The following is a 23,867-nucleotide window of genomic DNA, read 5'->3' on the forward strand; positions in this document are numbered from 1 at the left end:
GCCAAAAATTGGTTCATCATAAACAAAAAAACTGAGTGTTATCCTTTAGCAGAGATGTTGGCGCAGGGAATGAACGAAAGGAAATTGTGATTTTTTAATTTTTCTCAAAATAGTCGACTTTTTGCGAAAAAAATTGACATTTTTGCAGAAAAATCGCCGAGTTTTTGAAGAAAAAAAAAATTGGCATTTTTTCGAAAAATCCTTTTGTTCATTCCCTAGATACGTGTATCTAGTATTACTGTACAAAATTTGGTAAAGATCGGATAAATGGTCTGGACGCAGCGAGGGCAACCGTTTTAAAAACGCGAATAGGAGAAATGAACGTTTACAGTTTTGGCAACTTACTTGGAGCGCTACGGCGCACTCCGTTTAAACTACTACAGTTTCGTAAATAATGCGCGGATCTTTACCAAAATTTGAAGAAACATTTTTGAAATAATATTTTTTCAGAAAATCGAAAAAAAAATCGATTTTTTTGTTGACGTGTCCCCTTAAAGGACAGTAACAGGAGCAAACATGTAACTCGTTTGTATAAATAGTTGCCACTATTTAAGTTCCAACCTACGTATTAGCGGATTGTCTTAGATCTTCGATGATATTAATTTTATCAGGATCATTGAAGTTTCTTTTATTAATAATTATATGAGAACTAATAATGATCGGCATGTTACATTTCATTTATAAAATGTTGTTGTAATTTTCACGAGATCTTTCACAATTGTGTATTAAGGTCGAAGATAAATTGGATCGTATCTCGTGATAATAATAATAATAATAATAATAATAATAATAATATTAAATAATTACACTTTTATTTATTTAATTATTTAATTATATGTTATAAAATATATTTTTATATATGTACGTACTTGTCGATCATCACAAGTATCATGTTGACTGAAGTGTGTAGGATATCTATGTAGTAGTTATATTATATTTATGTATTCAATTTTTTTTGTCTCTTATTTATAAAATAACTGTAAAATATATCGATGCTTTTTTACAGCAGCCATAGATATAACATATCACGAATAAAATTCGAAATAATGTTGTTCTTTATTTTCATTTTATTCATATTTATATATAAATGCTCTTGTGTAAATGAAATGCTGTCTCTAATACATTTAGTACAAAAAAAGTAATCTTTACAGTTGTATCTCATATATATTATATAACATTTTATAAACTGTACATTTATTTCAAATATTGATATATTGTATCTCGCATATGAACCTTATCTAGCATGCATTCATTCTATGATATTTGTATAATACTGAACATTTGTTTAATTCAACAGACGAAACTTTCAAGTTTAAGAACAAGATTTCAAAAAATAGATAGAATAATTTTGTATTATTTTTGTTGTTGTTGATATTTTTTGTTTATATAAAAAACATTTAATAATAATATAGAGAAATGAACCATTTTATACAAAAATGTTGAGATAGATATTGTTACAAAAATACGTTTTTACATTTTAACATTATATCGATTTGCAATAGCAAATTATTAAACTATTTTGAATTCTCGTATATCACATCGTCATTATAAAAATATTAGATATAATATATTACGATAATTATTTGTTCATATCATCTATTACTAATAATGAAATACTGATAAACTTATTATCTATGAATGAAACTTTGTAATTAATATTTTAAAACTCATATCTCTCTGCTAAAATGACGATTTATTGTAAAAGATTGTCTTTCTGGCAGTGAGTGGTTTTAAACTTGTCATAAATTTGTATGTGTACTTGTCAATAAAAAAAAAAAAAAATTATATTATATTTAAAAAGAATAAAAAAAAAAAAAAAAGATTGTTTATCTATTACTGTATTTACTATTATTGAATAAACGAAGGTCTAGTTTTAAAATAACGTCACCTTGTTCAACTTCACGTAACTTGAATCGTTGTAAAATAGGTCCACGAACATTTTTACTGTCTCTCATGATATCTGCTACCCTAATTTCTGCACGTCCTAAGAATTCTGTGTATGTTACAAATATTTGATTAAAATTTATAAATGTGTATTAAAGTCAAATTTATATATAAATTGTAAAAATAATACAAAATATACCATCAGGACTGTAATATCCTTTGTCAAATACTGTGATACAAAGAGTATCTTCGTTTAAATCCTTAACTAGAAACTGCATAGATGTATCCCATAAAGGACAGTCTGTTTCTGAAACAACACTAGTTCTTTCTTCTTGGGATCCCATAGAAACCTTACAGAATGTATTACATTTTCCTGTTCAAAAATGATTTGATTATTAACATTAAAATTAGAAATATTTTTGTTAGTTTCTATTATATTATGACATTTACTTATATATATATACAGGGTGGGTCACCACATTTTACCACCTTAATTTACGTTTTTATTATTACGCGTAGCAGACAATGTTTCACATGGAGTTGAATGGCTTTAAAAGGGGCTCATACTGATGGTACTTTTTTTTTTTTAGGTGGACGTGTCAAGGACATATGAAGGTCATTAATGTTTTTTTAAATGGAATCATATATTTTTTATTGCATCATCTGATGCTCTTTCATATTATTTACAAAAAAGTATTACCCTATTTATGTAAAAAAATTATTATTTTAGGAGATATTTTAATTTTTGTCTATTTACAAAAAAGCTTCAATATGGCGACCATTTGCATCAGAACACTTTCTGAATCGAGAAATTAATGACTCATTAACGTTTCTTAATGTATCTTATGTTATTTCCTTGCATTCATTGACGATACGATCCCTTATATTGGTCATTGTAGTCGGAGGCTCAACGTAAACTTTATTTTTTAAGTAGCCCCATAAGAAAAAGTCGAGGGGCGTTAGATCTGGTGATCTAGCCGGAAAATGAATGGGTCCACCCCGTTCTATCCAACGATTTGGGAAGTGTTAGCCGCAGTTACGATAAATCCATCCGTTAGCTCTCGCGAAATCGAAAGACAAGCTGGAATTAGCCGCAAAAGCATTTTACGCATACTGAGAAAGCACAAATACCATTCATATCATGTATCAAAGGTTCAAGAACTGACCGCAATTGACTGTTATAAACGTTTAGAATTTTGTAATTGGGCTCTCACTCAAAGAGACAACTTTTTCATTTTCCGGCTAGGTCACCAGATCTAACGCCCCTCGACTTTTTCTTATTGGGCTACTTAAAAAATAAAGTTTACGCTGAGTCTCCGACTACAATGGCCAATATAAGGGATCGTATCGTCAATGAATGCAAGGAAATAACATAAGATACATTAAGAAACGTTAATGAGTCATTAATTTCTCGATTCAGAAAGTGTTCTGATGCAAATGGTCGCCATATTGAAGCTTTTTTGTAAATAGACAAAAATTAAAATATCTCCTAAAGTAATAATTTTTTTACATAAATAGGTTAATACTTTTTTGTAAATAATATGAAAAGCAATAAAAAATATATGATTCCGTTTAAAGAAACATTAATGACCTTCATATGTCCTTGACACGTCCACCTAAAAAAAAAGTACAATCAGTATAAGCCCCTTTTAAAGCCATTCAACTCCATGTGAAACATTGTCTCCTACGCGTAATAATAAAAACGTAAATCAAGGTGGTAAAATGTGGTGACCCATCCTGTATATATGTATATATAAAGCAAATGAATCATAGATTTAAAATAGAACAGAAAGAAAGAAAATTAGGGATGCATTAAATGCTACAAATTATTCAATAAAAATAGTTAGTTATTAAGCTTATTAAATCAATACATGCAAATTAAAAATATATTCAAGTTTAATGTGTTACATATAATAGATTTCTACTTTATCACACAGAAAGTGTAAAAGAATATTGCATTGCTGAAAAATGTAAAGCTTTACCTGTTTTTATAGCAAGTTCTTCAGCTTCCACTACAATTAACCGAAGATAGCCTTGTGGTGGTTTTCTACAAACTATAACCATGCAATATTTTGTTAGTAAGTGTAACGAGCAAAAAAGCATTAAAAATGTTAAAAATGTAATTCTATTGCCACATGAGTTGTTTTCTTCAGATTTCCAATATATTTGTCCTCTTGATGAGATTTAAACGTACATGCAGTTAAACACAAGTCAAAATAATAATAAAGCATAAAAGCAAGCATAGCAGCAAGCAACATAAAAAACATGCACTTGCTTACCAGACGGTGTTTTCAAGTTGGAACCTTCAAACACAGTTACAAGAATACGTCCACATGCTCCAAACTGCGCCTGCTCTGTTTATCCATATATACATATATGACATATTATTGCACATTTTAATATCTTAATTGATAAAATAGATTTGTTCCAGAAACAACAACAAGCGTCAATGGAAAGCTAACAAATCGTAGCTACGTAGCTACATTTATTTACTTACTATCATATAGTTTGAAATCATTTATAAAATAAGACAAATTATATTGTAATAAGAAAACGATAAACGTATTGACAATGATATGGCAGCAAAAGTGGCATTGTGAAAAAAGAAACAAAACAAAACTCACTTGATCGTTGTCTCTGTAAACGAGTCTTTTCATTTTCCATAAACGTTTTGCGTGCCTCAGCAATTCTTTTCTTCCATAATGAACATTCACTTGTTGATGGTGCTATCAATATTATCGGCTTTTTTGAATCTCTAAGTCTCAAAGTTTTCGATGTATTATCTAAGACATCCAATCCATTTATACTTCCACTTGTATTTGTATCTAAATCGGATAGCAATGATAATTCATTAAGAAATATCGGCTGCAAGACGAAATCATAATTAATATTGAAAGTATTTTGATTTCAATAATATTTATTATATTTTATATTTTTTTTATAGAAAATTTATTAATATACCTTCCTGTACATTTTAAATCTTTGGTGTTTATTACGCTCAAACGAAAATTGTTGTCCACTTGGTAAAGATTTTGTTGGTTGTGCAAATAATAAAAAATCATTTGTTAAAAAACTAACGAGTTCTTTTCCGCTCTTGGCCTAATATAAATATTCCAAAAATAATATTTCTTAGAAATAATTTACAAATTATAATTATATTTTTTCAATTAAAGAAAATGAAAAGTTCATTTTATTAATACCTTATGAAGAATACCAAAATGTAATAATTTTCTTGGTCCTAATGAATTGGTTAGAGAATTAAACACAAGTTGTTCTTCAAGACCATCAGATACAATATGATTTTGTAGCCATTCTAATCTATCACTATTTTCTTTTTCTCTTACACCTTCATTTACCTAAAATTAAATGACATGAATCAGATAAGATGAATAATCTTCTATACGTTGGTTGGAACTTAAATAGTGGCAACTATTTATTCATAACCGATACAAAAGAGTTACATATTTGCACCTGTTACTGTACTTCAAAGTAGCTACCAACGTTAGCTGAGCCTGTTCTGTTGATGGTGCGAATAGAGCGGTCTACTGCCTGTCGAATCTCTGAAACAGTTCTGAAGCGAATGCCACGATGGGTTCCGCATGAATTGATGAAAATGCAGAAATGGATGCGTTACGAAGCTGCTCAGATGCACTTGGAGTGCTATGAGCGCGAATGAGAGGCTTTCTTATGTCGTATCGTAACACTGGATGAGACATTGCAGTAGACCGCTCCATTCGCACCATTAACAGAACAGGCTCAGCTAACGGGTTCTACACAACGCTGGTGTTGCTAGCCAAATAGTTGCCATTATTTAAGTTCCAACCTACGTAAAATAAAGATAATATTTGATTATTAATTCTACTTGTGTACAAAATTCTTCAGCTCTGGCTAATGCTTCTTGAAGATACTGTCTATCTGGATGATCAGGCGGTGTGTGTTCTAAAATCTATAATTTTCATTAGAAAAAATAAATATTTAATCTTATTATTTTAAGAATGAAAAGATGCATCAATCAAAATAAATCTTACTTTATTAATAATAAGTGGATACTTTGTAATCCTTTGCATAGGTTTAATTAAAAACGAGCTAAGTGGCATTCCTTTGGTTCTTGGATCTTGCTGACAAGCATGCGCAACTTCAACGAATTCTGGTACAGTTTCTGTTAATCGTTGAAGATATACAGCAGCAGATATTTGACAACTACAAAATCTTATATAAGCTGACATTCTTGGTATCTGAAAGTTTATTAAATATAAATAATAAACGATTCTTTTATGAAATTAGAAATATATATTTTTTTTATAGCAAACATAACATACATACATTCTCACATAAAATATCACCAATCATTCTAACAATTCCACCTTCACTGTTTTCTCTCCTTATCCTTAAAGTCCTAGGAATAAACAAAAAAAAAAAAGAAAAAAAAGTTAATATGCATACTTTTCTACGTTTAGTTCTGTTTCAAGTGTTTACCTTAAAAAATTATCATTACAGGCTATAATATCTCTCCAGTTTACAAAGATTTTATCCACCTCATCTAAAGTTAAAACTAAACTTTCAATAAGAGGTTTTTCAAACACCTATAAAATCAAACAGAAATTAAAATAAGAATAACTTGTAGAAAATTTGTATGAATAATAATATTTCTTCTTTTTACGATGATATAAATAAATTGTTAATAAAACATATAAAAAATTATAACATAATAAAAGATACCTCATGTACTAGCCTCATATCTTCTATATATGCATGTTCAGTTGTAATAAGTTCTTTTATATATTCTTGACGTTTTCTCTCCATTGGATCAAGCCTTGCCATTAACAGTTCAGTTGTCAGCTTACTTGCTACACATAAAATTTATAGAAGGATTTTCTGAATTATTTAATTATACTTTAATTTGTTATTAGTGATTTTTGTTTCAAGGATATATGTTATCCTATTGGGGAAGGTCATTATTTCAGAAACAAATAAATTTCTTGACTTGACGACAAAATAAAACAATTTATTTTATCTCTACAGAATAATCATCTATAGAACAGCATCAGAAAATAAATAAGAAAAATGAAAGATATTTAAAAGAAAATATTCTCTTCATTTATGCCATGTATATTACTTTGTGGATAATATATAAATTAGAAATAATTTTATACGAATATAATAATGCTAATTTCGTAAAATATTTGGAAAGTAGGAAACTCATCCAGGACAAACACGCATGTGAATAAACATAAGTAGGTTGAAACTTAAATAGTACCAACTATTTATTCACAACCTGTTACTGTTCCTCAAAGTATAGTCACCAGCGTTGTGTAGAACCCGTTAGCAGAGCTTGTTCTGTTGATGGTGCGAATGGAGCGGTCTATTGTCATGTCTTATTCAGTGTTAGGATGCGGCATAAGAAAGCCTCTCATTCAGCATTTCCGTCAATTCATGCGAAACTCATCGTGGCATTCGATTCAGAACTGTTCCAGAGATTCAACAGGCAGTAGACCACTCCATTCGCACCATCAACAGAGCAGGTACTGGGTACAGGCTGGTAGCTACTTTGAAGTACAGTAACATGTGCAAACATGTAACTCTTTTGTATAAATAGTTGCCAATATTTAAATTCCAACCTACTACGTATAAGAAGTATACATATCATGTTTGGGTAATACTGAATGACACACACTTGGTCCGCACTACAGTACTTTACAACAGATAGATACTTTATTTCAATCAGCGTTTTTAAGAACGTGTCTGCATATGTGTTATAGATATGTATACATATGTATAAGAACAAATTTGTATATATGCATGTGAGAAGACAAGAGCAAGTCATACAAAGTATGAACAAAATCCATATAAAATGAAGCAGTGACTTTGTGATTTTGTTCAAACTCTCACAATGTCCTCCATGGAGAGATACATATTATTTTTTTACTGAGATTCATTTTAATGAGATTTGATATTACAACAAACAATGTGGATAGACTGCAAATGGTAACAATCTTAGAGATAATAAGCGCTACACAGGTATTTCTCTAAAGATAATCAGTTGCACAACTTGCTTTACACATCATCAACATGTTTAGATAAAGATTACATTGGGCGTATATTAAGAGTACTTAACAATAAGCACACAATTCTTGCAATTTATCAGATGTATTTATACACATATTTGCTTAGCTGTAATATAGAATGTGTAAAAGGATAATTTGTATATAAATACACTGATTTAACACTATTGTGCGCTTGTTTGTTTATTATTTCTTCAGTTATTTGGAACCAGTAGTTATATCTTCGTTTATCTGCTCATTTTTATGCAATATAAATAATTAAACTAATAAATAATTAATAGGATTAAGAAGAAAAAAAGAAAAAAAAAAAAGATTTTATATATATTGTGATTCACATTAAGATCAAATACAATATTATCACATTATAAAGTTAGCGTCTGAATATAAAATAAATAAGACATGATTAGATTAATTATATATAGCATTGTTGAATATTACCAAATTATATATATATATATATATATATGTAAATAAATTATTTCAGAATATTCATTTCAATTAATCTCTAACTCCTTTCATATTATTTTCTATTTAAATAGAATGTAGAAAATAATGACAAAACTGGTTCATTGCAAAATAATGTTATTCAACGAATCACTCGCGACCAATTAAATCATTTATATGATCTGAGAGTGATGTGTCACTGATGTCATTAAAATGACTGACATTGTTTTTTTTTTTTTTTAGGCTCTATAATAAAAGGCTTTAAAGAAGGAGCACGCCAGTTGCTTTTACAGATCAACAGAGAACAAACAATTGATAAAGTTCAAATAAATAGAAACAAATTATTTTTAATAACAAATTGTACTAAGGGGTGGGAGGGAGAGAGGGAGGGAGGGAGGCAAACATAATTGACGACATATATGTGTGTATGTATTATTGGTGTACATATGTATACACACACGCATACATTTCGATCTTTTGTCAACTATTCACTTGACTGTATATAAATTAGAAAACTATAAACATTTGATTTTCGAAAATTACGTATAGAGAACAATAAAATTAACAATAATAACATTTGTATAGAGATTCGATTATGTGTCTATGATTAGGTATACTAAACTTAAATTATATTAATGTATGAAAACATAGGAAAGAAATGCAACACATTTTTGTAGCTCCTTCTCTGCTTACTTTGTACAAATAAATCGTCTAGAAGTGGCTTTCCATTATTACATAACTATCAAATTTCTCCTCTAGGCCTGGTCATGATGCAGTTATAATACAAATCACGCGCTTTTTTGTTTTTTGTTTTTTTTTTTAAATATCAGAAAAACAGCATCATTGATGATGCTATTGGGCAGTTTCAACAATAAGTGAACGATAATACTCATAAGATTTTCACGCTTTCGTACATTAAAAACACTTTGGGAAGCAATATTATATTGAAGAAGGCAGGGATGACAAACTTAATAAGATTACAACAATTTTTTTGTTTAAAGATTAAGAAACACTTAACACTTAAAGCCCGGTGATCATGAAATTTAACAGCCTTAATTCTCCTATAATTATTAGAATTTTCTTATCTATAGGATAAACATTTAAACATTAAATATGATGAATAGCCATTTCCAATGTGAACATAGACCTATATTGCCTTTTATGGCAAGCTTCTGGTATCCTGTAACATTAAAATATGTTACTATTATACTTCGATGCTCTATAATATTTGCATTTTATATTTTTAAGAGAAAGTAACATATATATATATATAATATATATTTAAATAACCCGGGCTCAAAGTGTCACTTGTATATCAATGCAAGACATTACTAAAGTGTCTAATCTTGTTTGACCATATCAAATGTTAAGTTTAACTTAAACATTAAGTAACAGTGTGGCATAATATATTTAAGCCAGTTTTATTACTTCTAAAATGAGAATGCCAAATATTCAATAATATTTGTCCTTGATTCCACATTGGAGTATATAGTGAACTGAGGTAGACCTTGGTGCACATATCAGGTAATATTGATGGTACTTGCATCATGATTTATATAATTAATGTCTCTTTACATGCGCATACTATTTTATGCATAATAATAATAATAATATATATGACGCACACAATGCCAGTGACAAAATCATTCCAAGATATTAAAAAGATATAACGCCTAATTCTGATAGTGGCAAACTTTAACTGACAATGACAATGACAACAAGGGAAATAAAAGAACCCTGCACCACAGGAAAAGGACTTGCATAATATATGGATTAATACAAAGACAAAGAACCGGCCCTGAGTCTTTCTCAATCTCTTTTTTTCTCCCTCTCCCTCTCCCTCATTTTCTCTTTTGCCCACTGTCTCCTCCGTCGAGACTTCAGGTTGTTATACGCCGTGCTGAGTAGGATCTGCTATTCATTCTTATTGCACTTCAGATGCCATTTTATTTTAGCCTGCAATGCTGCGGTGCTGCTCTGCTATCCTTTAAGCTGCGTGTTAAGCAGATGCGAAATACAACAATTAGTAAAGGAAAATCATTGAGTATCGTGTGTCAAGTAATTTGATATAACCGAGGTAGCTGTTCTTTTATATATTTATAATTAACGATTACTATTTAATAAACGGATTATATTATATGTAAGTTTCAAAAATGTAGATACATTTTAATTAATGATTATAATAGAATACAAAAATAAGAACTATCTAAAGAACAGTTTGTCAAATGAAAATGTTTAAATCATCATAGACTTAAGTAGAATATTGTCAATGAACAATATATTTCATTATCACGATTTGTAAAAAAAAAGAAAAAGTATGCAGAATATATCAAATGTATGTAAAACAAAATATTGTACAAATAAATTTATTGACAAACTAATTAACAGAATGAAGATTACTGATAGAAAAATGAAACGGCTACCTCAAACGGACAGACGGACGGACGGATGGACGGACAGGCAGGCATGCAGGCAGACAAGCAGGCTCTTTTTTTTTTACAAATAGAAAGAATATAGTATTCATACGATTATTGTAAGAACTATTTAAAAGGATAAAATAAGTAACTAATGTTACTTTTTAAGCTAGCTCTAAAACACAAGAAAGAATGATAGCTGCACCAAAGCAATAAGCAGACATAGTCATTATTATAAATAATAATAAACAATTTTGCCATTTCGTAGATCATTTCCCATGAATTAATACAATGATGTGAATAAATAATATAAATGACGAAGAAGAAATCCATAGATATGGAACTATTTGACTAGATACGGAATTAGAATTCATTTCCTTTGTTAATTATATTGTTAATATAATATAAACAATATAATATATACCTATATTTATTACCTTTCTATTTAATAAAATAATAAAAAGAATTCATTTAGAAGTCTTCAAATAGTGTTGCCTATATAAATTAATGAAATTAATTAAAAAGAATCAATTATTATATTAAACAAAGTATTGTAGTGTAATCAATCTAAATGAACTATAATTCTTTGTGTAATTATAACATAAAATATATACAGTCGATGTAAAATAAAACTTAAAAATATCAAAAAATAAGATAATTTTAATACTCTTTTTTTCTTTTTTTTTTTAATGAAACTGTTAATAAGTTAAATTTGTTTATAAATGCACATGTTCACAGAATATATGATTTTTTCTTTTTAATAAGATGATAATTTGTTATTATACAGCAATTAAATTTTCCTGACGGTCGTCCATCTATCCGCTTGTATATAAAACAGATTTGACATGTTTCTTAATCTATATATTTAATCCATTATAATAATTTTATATAACTGTAAATTAATACATGAATTTACTAATATAAAATTGCTTATAAAGGAGGGAAAATACAGATTTTCTTTTTTATTCTAATATATTTCAAAAAAAAAAAAAAAAAGAAAAAAAAAGGGTTGCATAAAAACTAACTTATATTTATATAATTATAAAAGTTACAAAATATTACAGAAAATATTATATTCGTTGGAATGATAATTAGAATTTTGGAATACTTACACATAGGAGAGACGTAATTGCTAGGAAAGAGTCCAGAAACTCCATTTAATTCGCCTTTCCACCATGTTTCTTCATCTTTGGCAATCACTGTTATAACATCACCTTTCTCAAACGTTAACTCATCTTCATTTTGTGCTTGGTACGGATACAGAGCCATAACACGTTCTGTAAAGATGCCAATAATCCCGAGTAATATAATCATACAAAAAATATAAAACCTAATTTTATTTATTATATATATACATCAACTAACCAACATTTGGATCCGTTGGTGAATCTTGATAACCGTGAGAGACAGGTGTACTTCTATTACTACTACTAGTTAATGGTTTAACATAAGATGCTGGAAACCAGCCAACTTGTCTCTTTTTTCCACGTGCCTATTAGATCAAAATGAAATGAAATAAATCAATCTTTAGATAGTATAGAGACTACCTATACTATTTATACAGCTACACGAATAAATCATAAAAATACCTGAAGTTCTCCTTCCCACCATCCACTGTCCGTCTTTTTACGAATCATTATTAATTGTCCTCTTTGCAGATCTAACTGCTCAGCACTGGTAGCTTGGTAAGGTGCAATAACTTGTACAATTTCAGGTTTTCTTCCTCGCTGTATAGTCAAACAAAGTAAACAATAATTTTTATACACTCTTATGTATACATGATATTAAAAAAAAAAAAAAATAATAATAATAATAATATCACATTATTAATAATTAAGGACGCATAAAAATTACTCCTTGCAAATAGCAAAATACCTTATGATACTGCAGTACCAGGGCATCAGTGGCATAAATGAGGCAATAAGCAATTAAATGTCATAAAATATGAAACCTTTTTTACATATATTTCACAAAATGTTAAAGAATTAAGAGCCACATTTACACTGTTTACCTGTTGAGTAGCCATAGCAGTGAAATCAGGTAATTCTGCTCTGTCTTCTGCAGCTGCTCTTTCATCTTCAAGCTGTTCAGCAGTTTTTTCTAATTGCTAAACAAATGTACAGGAAAGCTAGCTTACTATTTAATGTTTAATCACTCGTCAAATATATGTTAATTATTTGATACAATATTAATAACATAATTTGAATGATTTTACTATTGTAAATATATATTTCATACGATTTGGTAGTATAGTGAGATAATTATTTAATGTTGAATTAAGAAACGTTTCGAATTTGATCTATGATATTAGCTAATCAATATTACTATAGCTTTATGTGTGTATGTGTTATTGGAATAATCTAGTACTTACTACATACATGTAGCATATGTATTACTATTATACAGTAATACTGATAATATTATTAGCTTAAGTAAAATATTAAAAAAATCATATGATTACGTACTGATGGTGTTTGCGTCGTTGTAAGAGTTGTATCTTCTTGATTTTCTGTGGTATTAGTAACTACAGCGGTATTTTGTTCAGTAGCATTAGTAGACAAAGGAACACCCTGCACACATATACATCAGTAATATACAGTCACAGAAAATATATTTAAACACTATTCATCTCTCTTCGAAAAATACCTGAATAGGTGCATCACATTTCTCAACATAATTAGAAGGAAAAATTCCAGTTCTGTCTCCTATGCATCCTGTCCACCAATCACCTTCTTTTTTGATGACTAAAATAACTTCATTCTGATTAAAACTAAGATCACCAGTTTCAGTTGAAGCATATTGGTAAAGTGCAATGTAATATTCATTGAGACCGTCATCCACAGAAGCAACAATATCTTTACCATTGGTGGGAGTTTCTTTTACATACGATTTTGGGAACCAACCTTTAGTTCCATTACTTAATTCGCCATACCACCAATCATTCTATAAAATAATTTATATGTAGGAAATGACTTAATTTAACTGTAGATATATCTATATATATATATATATTAACCTGTTGTTCAATAACATTAATAGCATCTCCTTTATCAAAGGAAAGATGTTGTTCTGTAGTAGGACGGTACTGATATAAAGCAGTTGCTTGTATATTACAAGCAACACCTAATCCTAAGGTTGGTACTATAGCTTCAACTGTAGGAGCTTCACCACCAAGAGATCCCGCATCAGATACATTTTCGGGAACTTCAGCAATACCTCTGCGACAGAAAGTTTCATTAATATAATAGTTTAATTCAAATACGTTAATTGTTTAAATTAGATTGCAACATACTCTAATATTCGTTTTTCCACACTATCTTGTTGCATGAATGTGCTGTCAGTAGTAGCACTAGAATCTATTGGTTCAACGTATGACTCTGGGAACCAGCCAGTATGACCACGTATTTCACCAGCCATCCATCCAGGTTCTGCATTTTGAACGGGTGGTACCTATAATAATAATAATAATAATTAATAAATTTATGAATATTTTCATCTTTCTCATAAATGTTTCTCTGTATAAATAAACTTACCAAAATAATATCACCAGGTTGAAATGATATTTCGTCTTGATTCCTTGCTACAAATTCATATAATGCTCTGTATTTCATAACTTCTGCATTAGGCTTTTCTGTTGTATTTGTAATAACAGCGGTATCGTTAACAGGCCAATCATTGTCACGAACTATGGTTTCAGTATCGCCCCAAGTATTATCGTCACCCCATGCTGGTGTTGTATAGTCTGATGGAGCTGTTCCACTATTTACTCTAAGTTCCAAAACTTTTGTTTTCTTGTCTTCAAATGTAATATATAATTTTTTACAATCTGCTATTAAATTTTTCATTTGCGTTTTAATATCTTCAAGTTGACCATTATTATTTTCTATATCAATCATTTTAGCATCAATCTATAAATTTATGAAATATTAAAAAAAAAATCATGAAATTTGCTGTATTATTCAATCACTGTAATAAATCATATATATATATATATTTATATACCTGTTGTTGCAAATCAGCAATTTTATCTTTCATTTGCTTGAGAGTTATTTGTTTATTATCAAATGCCATTTTTACTGCTTCTTGACCAACAGCATCTTGAGCGGAATTTAGTTTATTCTTTGCTTCTATTCGTGCTTTTTCCTGACTAAGCGCTAATAACCTTTGATTTTGTTCACGAAGTTTATTTTTTAACGCTGTCATTTCTTGTAATTGCGAATCGCGAGTTGATCTCATTCCATCGATCGTTGTTTTTACACTTGAGACACCAACACGAGTATCACAAATCTTTTGCGATAATTCTTTCACTTTATCATTCTAGAATATTAATAATAATAATAATAATATTAAAAGTAACTTAAATATATAGTTGATTTATATTATATACTTAAATTAACGAAGAACTTAAGAAGAGAATCAATCTAGTCAATTCATGTTTCTATTCGGTTAACAAATTACTCAGCTCACGGTTGCTGTCTAGGCGATTAAAAATCAGGATATACAGGACAATCATCCTGCCGGTAGTTCTTTACGGTAGCGAAATGGGGGAGGATCAAACGACGCACAAAATATTGGTCGGTATACCAAATGGGAAAAGACCACTAGGTAGACCGAGACGTAGATGGGAGGATAATATTAGAAGGGACCTGAAAGAAATAGGATACGAAGACCGCGAATTGAAGGATCGGGGACAATGGCCCTGGGATTTGGTATATGCGACAATGAACTTTCCAGTTCCTAATGCCAGTTAATAATAAAATAATTATAATCGCGTTCTGTCAAAGAACTGCAGAAAAGTAAAAATGGTCTACAGTTGAACGGGATAACACAATTGTTGACAAACCCGGATGATATTGCTTTGTTAGGGGACAATCAAGAGGCATTAATTATTAACGCAAAAATATTAATGGATAATACTAAAGATTTGGGACTGCAAATAAGCGCGGAAAAAACCAAATATATGGTAACCGATAGAGTTCAGAATAGGCCTAGTACTGGAACTTTGGTAGTCCGGGATAAAACTTTTGAGCGGGTCAGCAACTTTAGGTATGTATTTAGGATCGATCATAAACCAGACGAACGAAATTAACGAAGAACTTAAGAAGAGAATCAATCTAGGCAATTCATGTTTTTTTTTCGGTTAACAAATTACTCAGCTCGCGGTTGCTGTCTAGGCGACTAAAAATCAGGATATACAGGACAATCATCCTGCCGGTAGTTCTTTACGGTAGCGAATCGTGGTCGCTCACGTTACAGGACGAAAAGAAACTAAGGGTTTTCGAAAACAAAGTTCTTCGTAAAATCTTTGGTGCAGAACAAGATGAGGAAACGGGCGAATGGAGAAAACTCCATAACGTTGAAGTACATCGATTGTACAACAAACCGGACATTATCAACGTCGTAAAATCACGCCGATTAAGATGGGCTGGTCACGTGGTGCGCATGGGGGAGAATCGAACGACGCACAAAATATTGGTCGGTATACCAAATGGGAAAAGACTACTAGGTAGACCGAGACGTAGATGGGAGGATAATATTAGAAGGGACCTGAAAGAAATAGGATACGAAGACCGCGAATTGAAGGATCGCGCTCAGGGACGGGAAAAATGGCCCCGGGATTTGGTATTTGCGGCAATGAGCTTTCCAGTTCCTAATGCCAGTTAATAATAAAATAATTGTAATCGCGTTCTGTCAAAGAACTGCAGAAAAGTAAAAATGGTCTACAGTTGAACGGGATAACACAATTGTTGACAAACCCGGATGATATTGCTTTGTTAGGGGACAATTAAGAGGCATTAATTATTAACGCAAAAATATTAATAGATAATACTAAAGATTTGGGACTGCAAATAAGCGCGGAAAAAACCAAATATATGGTAACCGATAGAGTTCAGAATAGGCCTAGTACTGGAACTTTGGTAGTCCGGGATAAAACTTTTGAGCGGGTCAGCAACTTTAGGTATGTATTTAGGATCGATCATAAAACAGACGAACGAAATTAACGAAGAACTTAAGAAGAGAATCAATCTAGGCAATTCATGTTTTTTTTTCGGTTAACAAATTACTTAGCTCGCGGTTGCTGTCTAGGCGATTAAAAATTAGGATATACAGGACAATCATCCTGCCGGTAGTCCTTTACGGTAGCGAATCGTGGTGTTACTTGCGTTACGGGCCCAAAAGAAATTTAGGGTTTTCGAAAACAAAGTTCTTCGTAAAATCTTTGGTGCAAAACGTGGTGAGGAAACGGGCGAATGGAGAAAACTCCATAATGTTGAAGTACATCGATTGTACAACAAACCGGACATTATCAACGTCGTAAAATCACGCCGATTAAGATGGGCTGGTCACGTGGCGCGCATGGGGGAGGGTCGAACGGCGCACAAAATATTGGTCGGTATACCAAACGGGAAAAGACCACTAGGTAGACCGAGACGTAGATGGGAGTATAATATTAGAAGGGACCTGAAAGAAATAGGATACGAAGACCGCGAATGGAAGGATCGGGGACAATGGCCCTGGGATTTGGTATTTGCGGCAATGAACTTTCGAGTTCCTAATGTCAGTTAATAATAATAATAATAATATTATTATATACTTACTAATGTTCCAAGTTCTATAGTGAGAGTTTGGTTCTTTGCTTTTAATTTAAGTAAAACATCTTGTTCTTTTTGCCTTTGTGCTTGAAGTTCCTGTGATTTCTGTTTTTCCCATTCTAATTGTCTCTGCCTCTCCATTTCTCTGTTTATTTTGATATGATATTACATTTTTTTCATTATTTTTATATTATGTGGTTACATCTTAAAAATATTTTAACTTACTTTCTTGCAGCTTCTCTTTGTTCATGAGCACGTTTTCGTTGTTCTTCCTTTTCTTGTTCAATTTCTTTTTGTCTTAACATTTGTTTCTCAATTTCCGCTTGTCGACGTCTCTCTTGTTCCAATCTATAACAAAGAGAAAGAAATATAATAAATTAAACATATTACAATGCTTCTTTTTTTTTTTTTTTATTCATTTCATCATATATTTACCTAATTTTTTCTTGTTTTTCTGCTTCTTCCCTTTCTTTTCGTTCACGTTCCTCTTGTTCTTTCCGCTGAATTTCCAAAAGAGCCTTACGTCTACGTTCTAATTCTGCTTGCCCTTTTTCAAAATTTTCTTTTCGTTTGTCTTCAAATGAAGTCTTTACACAAAATAAATATAAAATATAATAAAAAGTCAACATGTCATCAAACATGACTAAATTTTAGTGGTGATTAATTATACCTGTGGCATACCAGCAGATGGATCAATACTTTCTACAGAACCTTGTGATTGTGTTAAGCTACTTTGACGCTGTCGTCTAAATATGGGAGGTATAAGTTCTAATGGAAGAGTATTAGGGATTTGTTCGCCTCCTTTAGCTAAATCACATAAATGCATTGCCAATACAAATTCGTCACAACCTAAACGACCATCAGAATCCATGTCTGCTAATGCCCTATAAATAAGTGCATCAAAATAATAATACTTAGAATCATGATTATAACAAATTATTATGTAGATGTAGAATTTAAATGTAGATGTACCATATACGTGCTAGTATTGGTTGAGGTAATTCCGACTGAACCATTATGTTTCTAGCTTGAGGCCCAGACAAAAATCCTGATCTTGTCCTATCCCAAGTATTAAATAATTGAGTATATTTTAATTTTGTTTGATGAGGTACAGCCCATTCTACAGATTGCGGAGACCCAACTGAATGTTGACTATGCTGAGAATCTACTGAACCAACTCTATCTATACTTGGTGGTCTAGCAGTTGTACTTAATGGTGTACATGTGGATACTGGTGTATGAACAGTTGTACCATTTACTGGTGGCACACCACTTGTTGTTGTTGATGATACTAATGGTAAACCTACAACTGGAGATGTTGATATAACACCTGTACCTGTGATAAAGAAAAAATATTATTTATGATCTTGTATTTTTCTACTTATAACAATATATTATCTTCTTTAATTTGTATCAAATATTAGATATAAAATACCAGCAGTCATTGGAGGAATTGATGGTATAATAGTACTTCCTCCTGTCATTGGAGCACCCATGCCAGTACAAAGTGGTTGCATTGGCATTGTTTGTCCCATACCAAAGGCAGCAATCGGTGTTGGATTTGTATTTAAAGGTGCGATTGGAGCTACTGCTGGGGCACCTGTTACAGTAAACTACTTGTAAACAAAAAGTACAATTTCTTTTTTTTTTTTTTATAAAAGCAAACAGTTTAAAAATACATATACACACAAACGCGCGCGCACACGTTATTACTCTAATTAAAAAATTACAAAGGCAATTGGCAAATAGCTACACTGTTATGAAAATGATTAGATTAATATTACATTAAATTTTGAATAAACTTGAACCAAATTTGTCAATAAAACTGCATAAAATTTGAATACAGAGTAAAATTATTATCTTCGGGATAAATTTGTTTAAAAAGCATTACAGCAATTATCAAACAATGTTGCTTATTAAAATATTTTCCAGAGAGAGAGAGAGAGTTTAACAATTAATGATTCATATCATATATTATAGAATACGCTATAATAAACAGAACATCAGCATTAAATATTAAGAGCAAATATATGATAATAATATTTAGAGGCAATAGCCTAAACTATTTTTGATATTAGCAGAAAGCACTTTGTTAATTATAATATCGTACTTCTTGTACAATCTTTTTTTTTTTTTCTTAGTATACCTTCTGATAAATCAAGATCGAGTAAATCTGTAATGAAATAATTAAATAAACATAACAGTTAATATATATATATATTTTCATTGAATATTCATTTTGTATATTATTAAAAATGATATATATTTTATATATGCATTAAATATTTTACCTATAGCAGAAGTTGTCATTGACTGCATTGGTTGAATAGGAGGTACAATAGCTGTAGCAGCAGTTGGTAAAACTTTGGCCGGAGACATTGCAGCAACTGGGCTATTTGGAAATGAAGGTGGTGCTGGCTTTGGTGGTGGAACATTTGCGGCAGTTGGAAAATTAGATCCTGTAATTTAATTACATCATTATGTATAAAAAAAAGAAGAATAATATAAAAAGATATAAAACGTATTGAAATAAGCGTAAAGAAGACAGTGTCAAAACATTCTCATTTTTTTTTTTTTAGCAAACACAAAACATTTAATAAGAACATTGACTTAATAAAAAGGAATCATTTCTTAAATACTCAGATACTTAGTGCTTCTCATACTTTTTATTTGAAGAACAAATTTCAAATAAATGTACTTCCATACATTGTGTACAGCATGTACAATGTACATCGTGTATATCGTGTAATCATTCAAATCTTGAAATTATTTCTTCAATTTTACACATACCAATACTAGAAGGTGGTGTTGGTCTTTGTGGTGGACCAGTGCTTGGTGTACTTGTGGAAGGCACGATTCCTTTTTTTGCAGCACAAATAGAGGTGTTGTGTTAAAGGTTTTTACAAAGAAAGGATTATTTATAAATAATGAAAAGAGCAAAACAGTACCACAAGTATAATTTTGAAAAATGGAAAATTTGTTAAAGCTTTTTATAATAAGTATAGATATAATAATAATAATAATAATAATAATAATAATAATAAGAAAGTATAAAGTAAATAAAGGCACTTCCATAATAAATACAGATATTTCTAAAGATATATTTATACATTTTGTGTGTTTAAGAAATATGATAATACCATACTTTTAATAAATATAGGAAAGTTAGTAAACATATGTCTCCTGCTATAACATATATGGGTTGTTCTGAATTTTTCAAACAATAATGCTAAATATTAATAGAATGTAATAAAAATGTAGATTAAAATGAATACTGAAAGACATTTGTAAGGCTTGTCTTAATTTGTTGGATTTATAAAACATTGCATTCATACTTTGATTCACCTTTGAAAATGCATCACATGCTACCAACCAGTAAAGCCATTCATAGAAGAATAAAAAGAGTTTTTTGAAAATAAATAAACAGATCACATTTCAATAAGCAATTATGAAAAAGCTTGTTATATATACATTACAATTAGTCACACATAGATTTATTCACATATATGAACGAACATTCAGTACTTTTAACATACCCACAGAGGGTGGTGCAGGTCGAGCAGGTGGCTTAGATGGTGTGTGGGTTGTGGCATGTATATTGCTGGCCACATTCTGTCTATTTTGTCGCGATGCTGTATAGTATGATGCATAAGTTATATGTAGAAATATGTTGTTGATTATTTTATAAATATTTTGTTTTATATTTAAACACGTTCGTCGCCATGTCTTCGTATAGAGGAGACGGGCATGTTTCCCCGTGGGCCCTGTCTCTTTTATACGGAGACGCTCTTTTCCCATTTAGAAACAAAATTATTTTCGGTAAATAAACGATATTTTGTAGACGACAAAAACTAGTATTCAGTTCTTTTCTTTATATTTTATTTTCTGAAAAGGAAAACTCTATTCAGAGACTAAAACAAAAGATTAGGAGGACCATAAAACCATAAACAAACCTAATAATTATCGAGATATATTGGTGTGATGAAAACTCTTTTTACAGTGTCGGACCTCTTTGAGTGGTCTCGGACATTGTCTCTTATGTAAACACATGCGACACCATAAAAAGAAATAATGTTTCGATATTATAGACAAAGTTCCTTTATGCATAGTTTCCGCTACCAAAACCATAAATAAAAGATAGTTTTATATTTGATTATTTTCGGTAAATAAAATATAATAATATAATATAATCATAATACTTAGGTCGTATTGTTGATATTTCTATTTATCGCTTCTTTACGTTACGTAGACGCGCCGACAGTCGAATTTTGGGCCAGGCGAAAAACTCAACCGAAACGGGCTGGGCGATGAACGTGTTAAGCCGAAGTATTATTAGTGACTATAGTAATCGTTAGAATTCTGCAGTGAGAATAGTCTGCGCAGCACGAATAGTGGTTTTATCTAATCATTCCACAATGTTTATATTCATCGGCATAGCTTGGATAAACTAGTATGCCTTGATCGAAGTAGATCATATAATGATAGTGTATATGTTTGAGAGAGTTATTATGAATTCTCATTGTATATTTGATGATGTGCAGCTACAAGAGGACATACCCAAGATTTCCAAATCAAACAAATCAATAAAGTTACCTGGTAATGTCATGGGTGAAGCGGGTGTAGACGGACGTCCTATTGTTCCATTGGATGGTGGACCAATTAAAGGACGTGCCGGAGGAGTACTAACTGGTATTCCGCCAACTAATGGTTGCCCTGGTACAGCTCCACTGCCAGTCAAATTGACTAAAGAAGTAATATTATTTTGGGTTGGTATAGTAGCTGCACCATTAGTTAAACCAGCTGCAAGATTGCCTGTTAAAAAATAATATATAACCCTTATTGATAAAGTTAAATGTTTATTCAAACTAATTAATGAAACATTACTTACCGGTGGAAGTAGCTTTTAAACTTTGAATAAGAGAAGAAGGTAATGTTTTAGGAATTTCAAACCCACGTAGTTTTAAAGTTATTAATTTGCAAGCAATGGAAAATTCGTTTATATCCATTTTTCCATCTGCATCTGTATCCGATAGTGACCTGTAAAAAATGTATTAACAAGGGGGGAATGATTTGTTGTTTTGTAACAAGTACCATATATATTAAATAATAGATTTTATACCATATTTGTCCAAGAACAACGGGAGGAAGTTGTGATCTTAAGAGAAGACCCTTCGCTTGTTCACCAGTAATAATCCCATTGATTGGCCTTAAAGAATCAAATTGTTCTTGGTATTTTGCCCGTTCCCTTGGCTGAATTACCCAGGGGTCCATGCCTAAAAGAAAATATTCTAATCATATTCATTGACCTTTATTTTATAATGATTAATTGAGAGTCCCCACCCCGTTGCACAGAAAATTGAGTATACTGATGAAACAATCTATGACATTTAAAAATAAACGATTAATTTACAATTGTCATCATTGAATGACAAGATTGCAACAACAAAAAAAATGTAACTATAGTGTTACTGTGACATCAAAATTACGTACCGGGAGTTTGAGTATTTGCCATTATTATACACCCGTAGTTTATCAAGCGGGCTGTATCTGAAAGAAAAACATAATCTGATATTGCAGGAAATGTATCGAAAATTTGTTACAGAAACGTTACGTTTTTTTCAAGGTTAGGTCATGACGATCGATGTCGGTCGCGATGACTCGAGTATTACCTTGAGACAAAAGAACGGGCTGTACGCTATCAATTTAGCGTTTATCCTACCAACAATAAGACCCAATTAAGAGGATAAGCGCGCAGGGGGAATTGTGATCTTGAAGATTGATCGGGGCGCGAACACGAATGTATAGGAACCAAAGGTTTCTCCCTTTTGCAAGGCATGCGAACGTAACCAAATTTCTAGTCGTCTTTTGAATTTTTCGTAGCGCATCGGCGCTAGATTTAAACGATCGAATGCATGATTCTTTACCGAAAAACGGTAGCTTCCTTCCGCGAGAAACACCCGTCCAAGAAACTCCGTGAAATCGACAGACGGATCGCGGGTCGGCCCACACTGACTGACGTACGTCACTTTGATCCTACTCGGCTAACCTCGGAAATCTTCGGCAAGAATCGATAGACCGTACGGCGCGACGTCGGTGATCTTCAAATGCGTTCGGCTTTCCCGACGAACGATTTGAATTTTCTCCCGCCAGAAAACGACGGCGGATTGTCTCGTGTGTTTTAAAGAGACGTCAGTCGTCTCTCTCTCTCTCTCTCTCTCTCTCTCTCTTGTATTTAGGTCGAATGGGAAGAAATCGATGAAACGTAATCGTAAAATTATCTTATTCTATCCGCATGGAAAAATATCCTTACAGTATAATAATATTTCTGAATGAGAGTTGATTTTGGACAAATTATTTTGCGTTTATTTCATTTGCATGATTTTTTTATTTTTTATTTTTTTTTATATATAATATTAAATATCATCTTTCAAAAGGTTTCTAATGACAATCATATTGATTGTAATTAGTGT

At 31.0% G+C, this 23,867-nt stretch overlaps 1 protein-coding gene across 11 annotated transcripts; it reads right to left on the minus strand.

Annotated features, from left to right (window-relative positions):
• Positions 1-795: 795 nt before the first annotated feature.
• On the minus strand, positions 796-23,433 carry Dap160 (dynamin associated protein 160). 11 transcript variants are annotated; one of them, XM_015333575.2, is made up of 36 exons: positions 23,067-23,433; positions 22,888-22,944; positions 22,517-22,670; positions 22,286-22,434; positions 21,991-22,209; positions 20,934-21,029; positions 20,188-20,256; positions 19,689-19,856; positions 19,544-19,570; positions 18,833-18,997; positions 18,370-18,733; positions 18,068-18,281; positions 17,833-17,984; positions 17,623-17,745; positions 17,404-17,542; positions 14,807-15,121; positions 14,338-14,712; positions 14,097-14,254; positions 13,821-14,022; positions 13,451-13,747; positions 13,270-13,374; positions 12,816-12,911; positions 12,394-12,531; positions 12,170-12,296; positions 11,917-12,081; positions 6,604-6,731; positions 6,361-6,467; positions 6,208-6,280; positions 5,913-6,119; positions 5,747-5,830; positions 5,085-5,240; positions 4,846-4,983; positions 4,509-4,749; positions 4,164-4,238; positions 2,084-2,257; positions 796-1,993 (listed from the first exon to the last, which is right to left on the minus strand). In XM_015333575.2, the coding sequence occupies exons 2-36, from the start codon at positions 22,907-22,909 to the stop codon at positions 1,827-1,829; spliced, it is 5,589 nt and encodes a 1,862-aa protein (XP_015189061.2). In that variant the 5' UTR covers positions 22,910-22,944; positions 23,067-23,433; the 3' UTR covers positions 796-1,826. The 11 variants fall into 11 exon arrangements, 10 of the variants coding, with proteins under 10 accessions (XP_015189061.2, XP_089030630.1, XP_089030634.1 ...); XM_089174504.1 differs by having other exon boundaries at positions 23,322-23,422; XM_089174508.1 differs by lacking the exon at positions 20,934-21,029.
• Between the last annotated feature and the right edge of the window lie 434 nt (positions 23,434-23,867).

The sequence above is a fragment of the Polistes dominula genome, unplaced genomic scaffold (assembly GCF_049000335.1).
Source record: "Polistes dominula isolate Pdom_NZ unplaced genomic scaffold, Pdom_raw_medaka contig_68, whole genome shotgun sequence".
Lineage (NCBI taxonomy): Eukaryota > Metazoa > Arthropoda > Insecta > Hymenoptera > Vespidae > Polistes > Polistes dominula.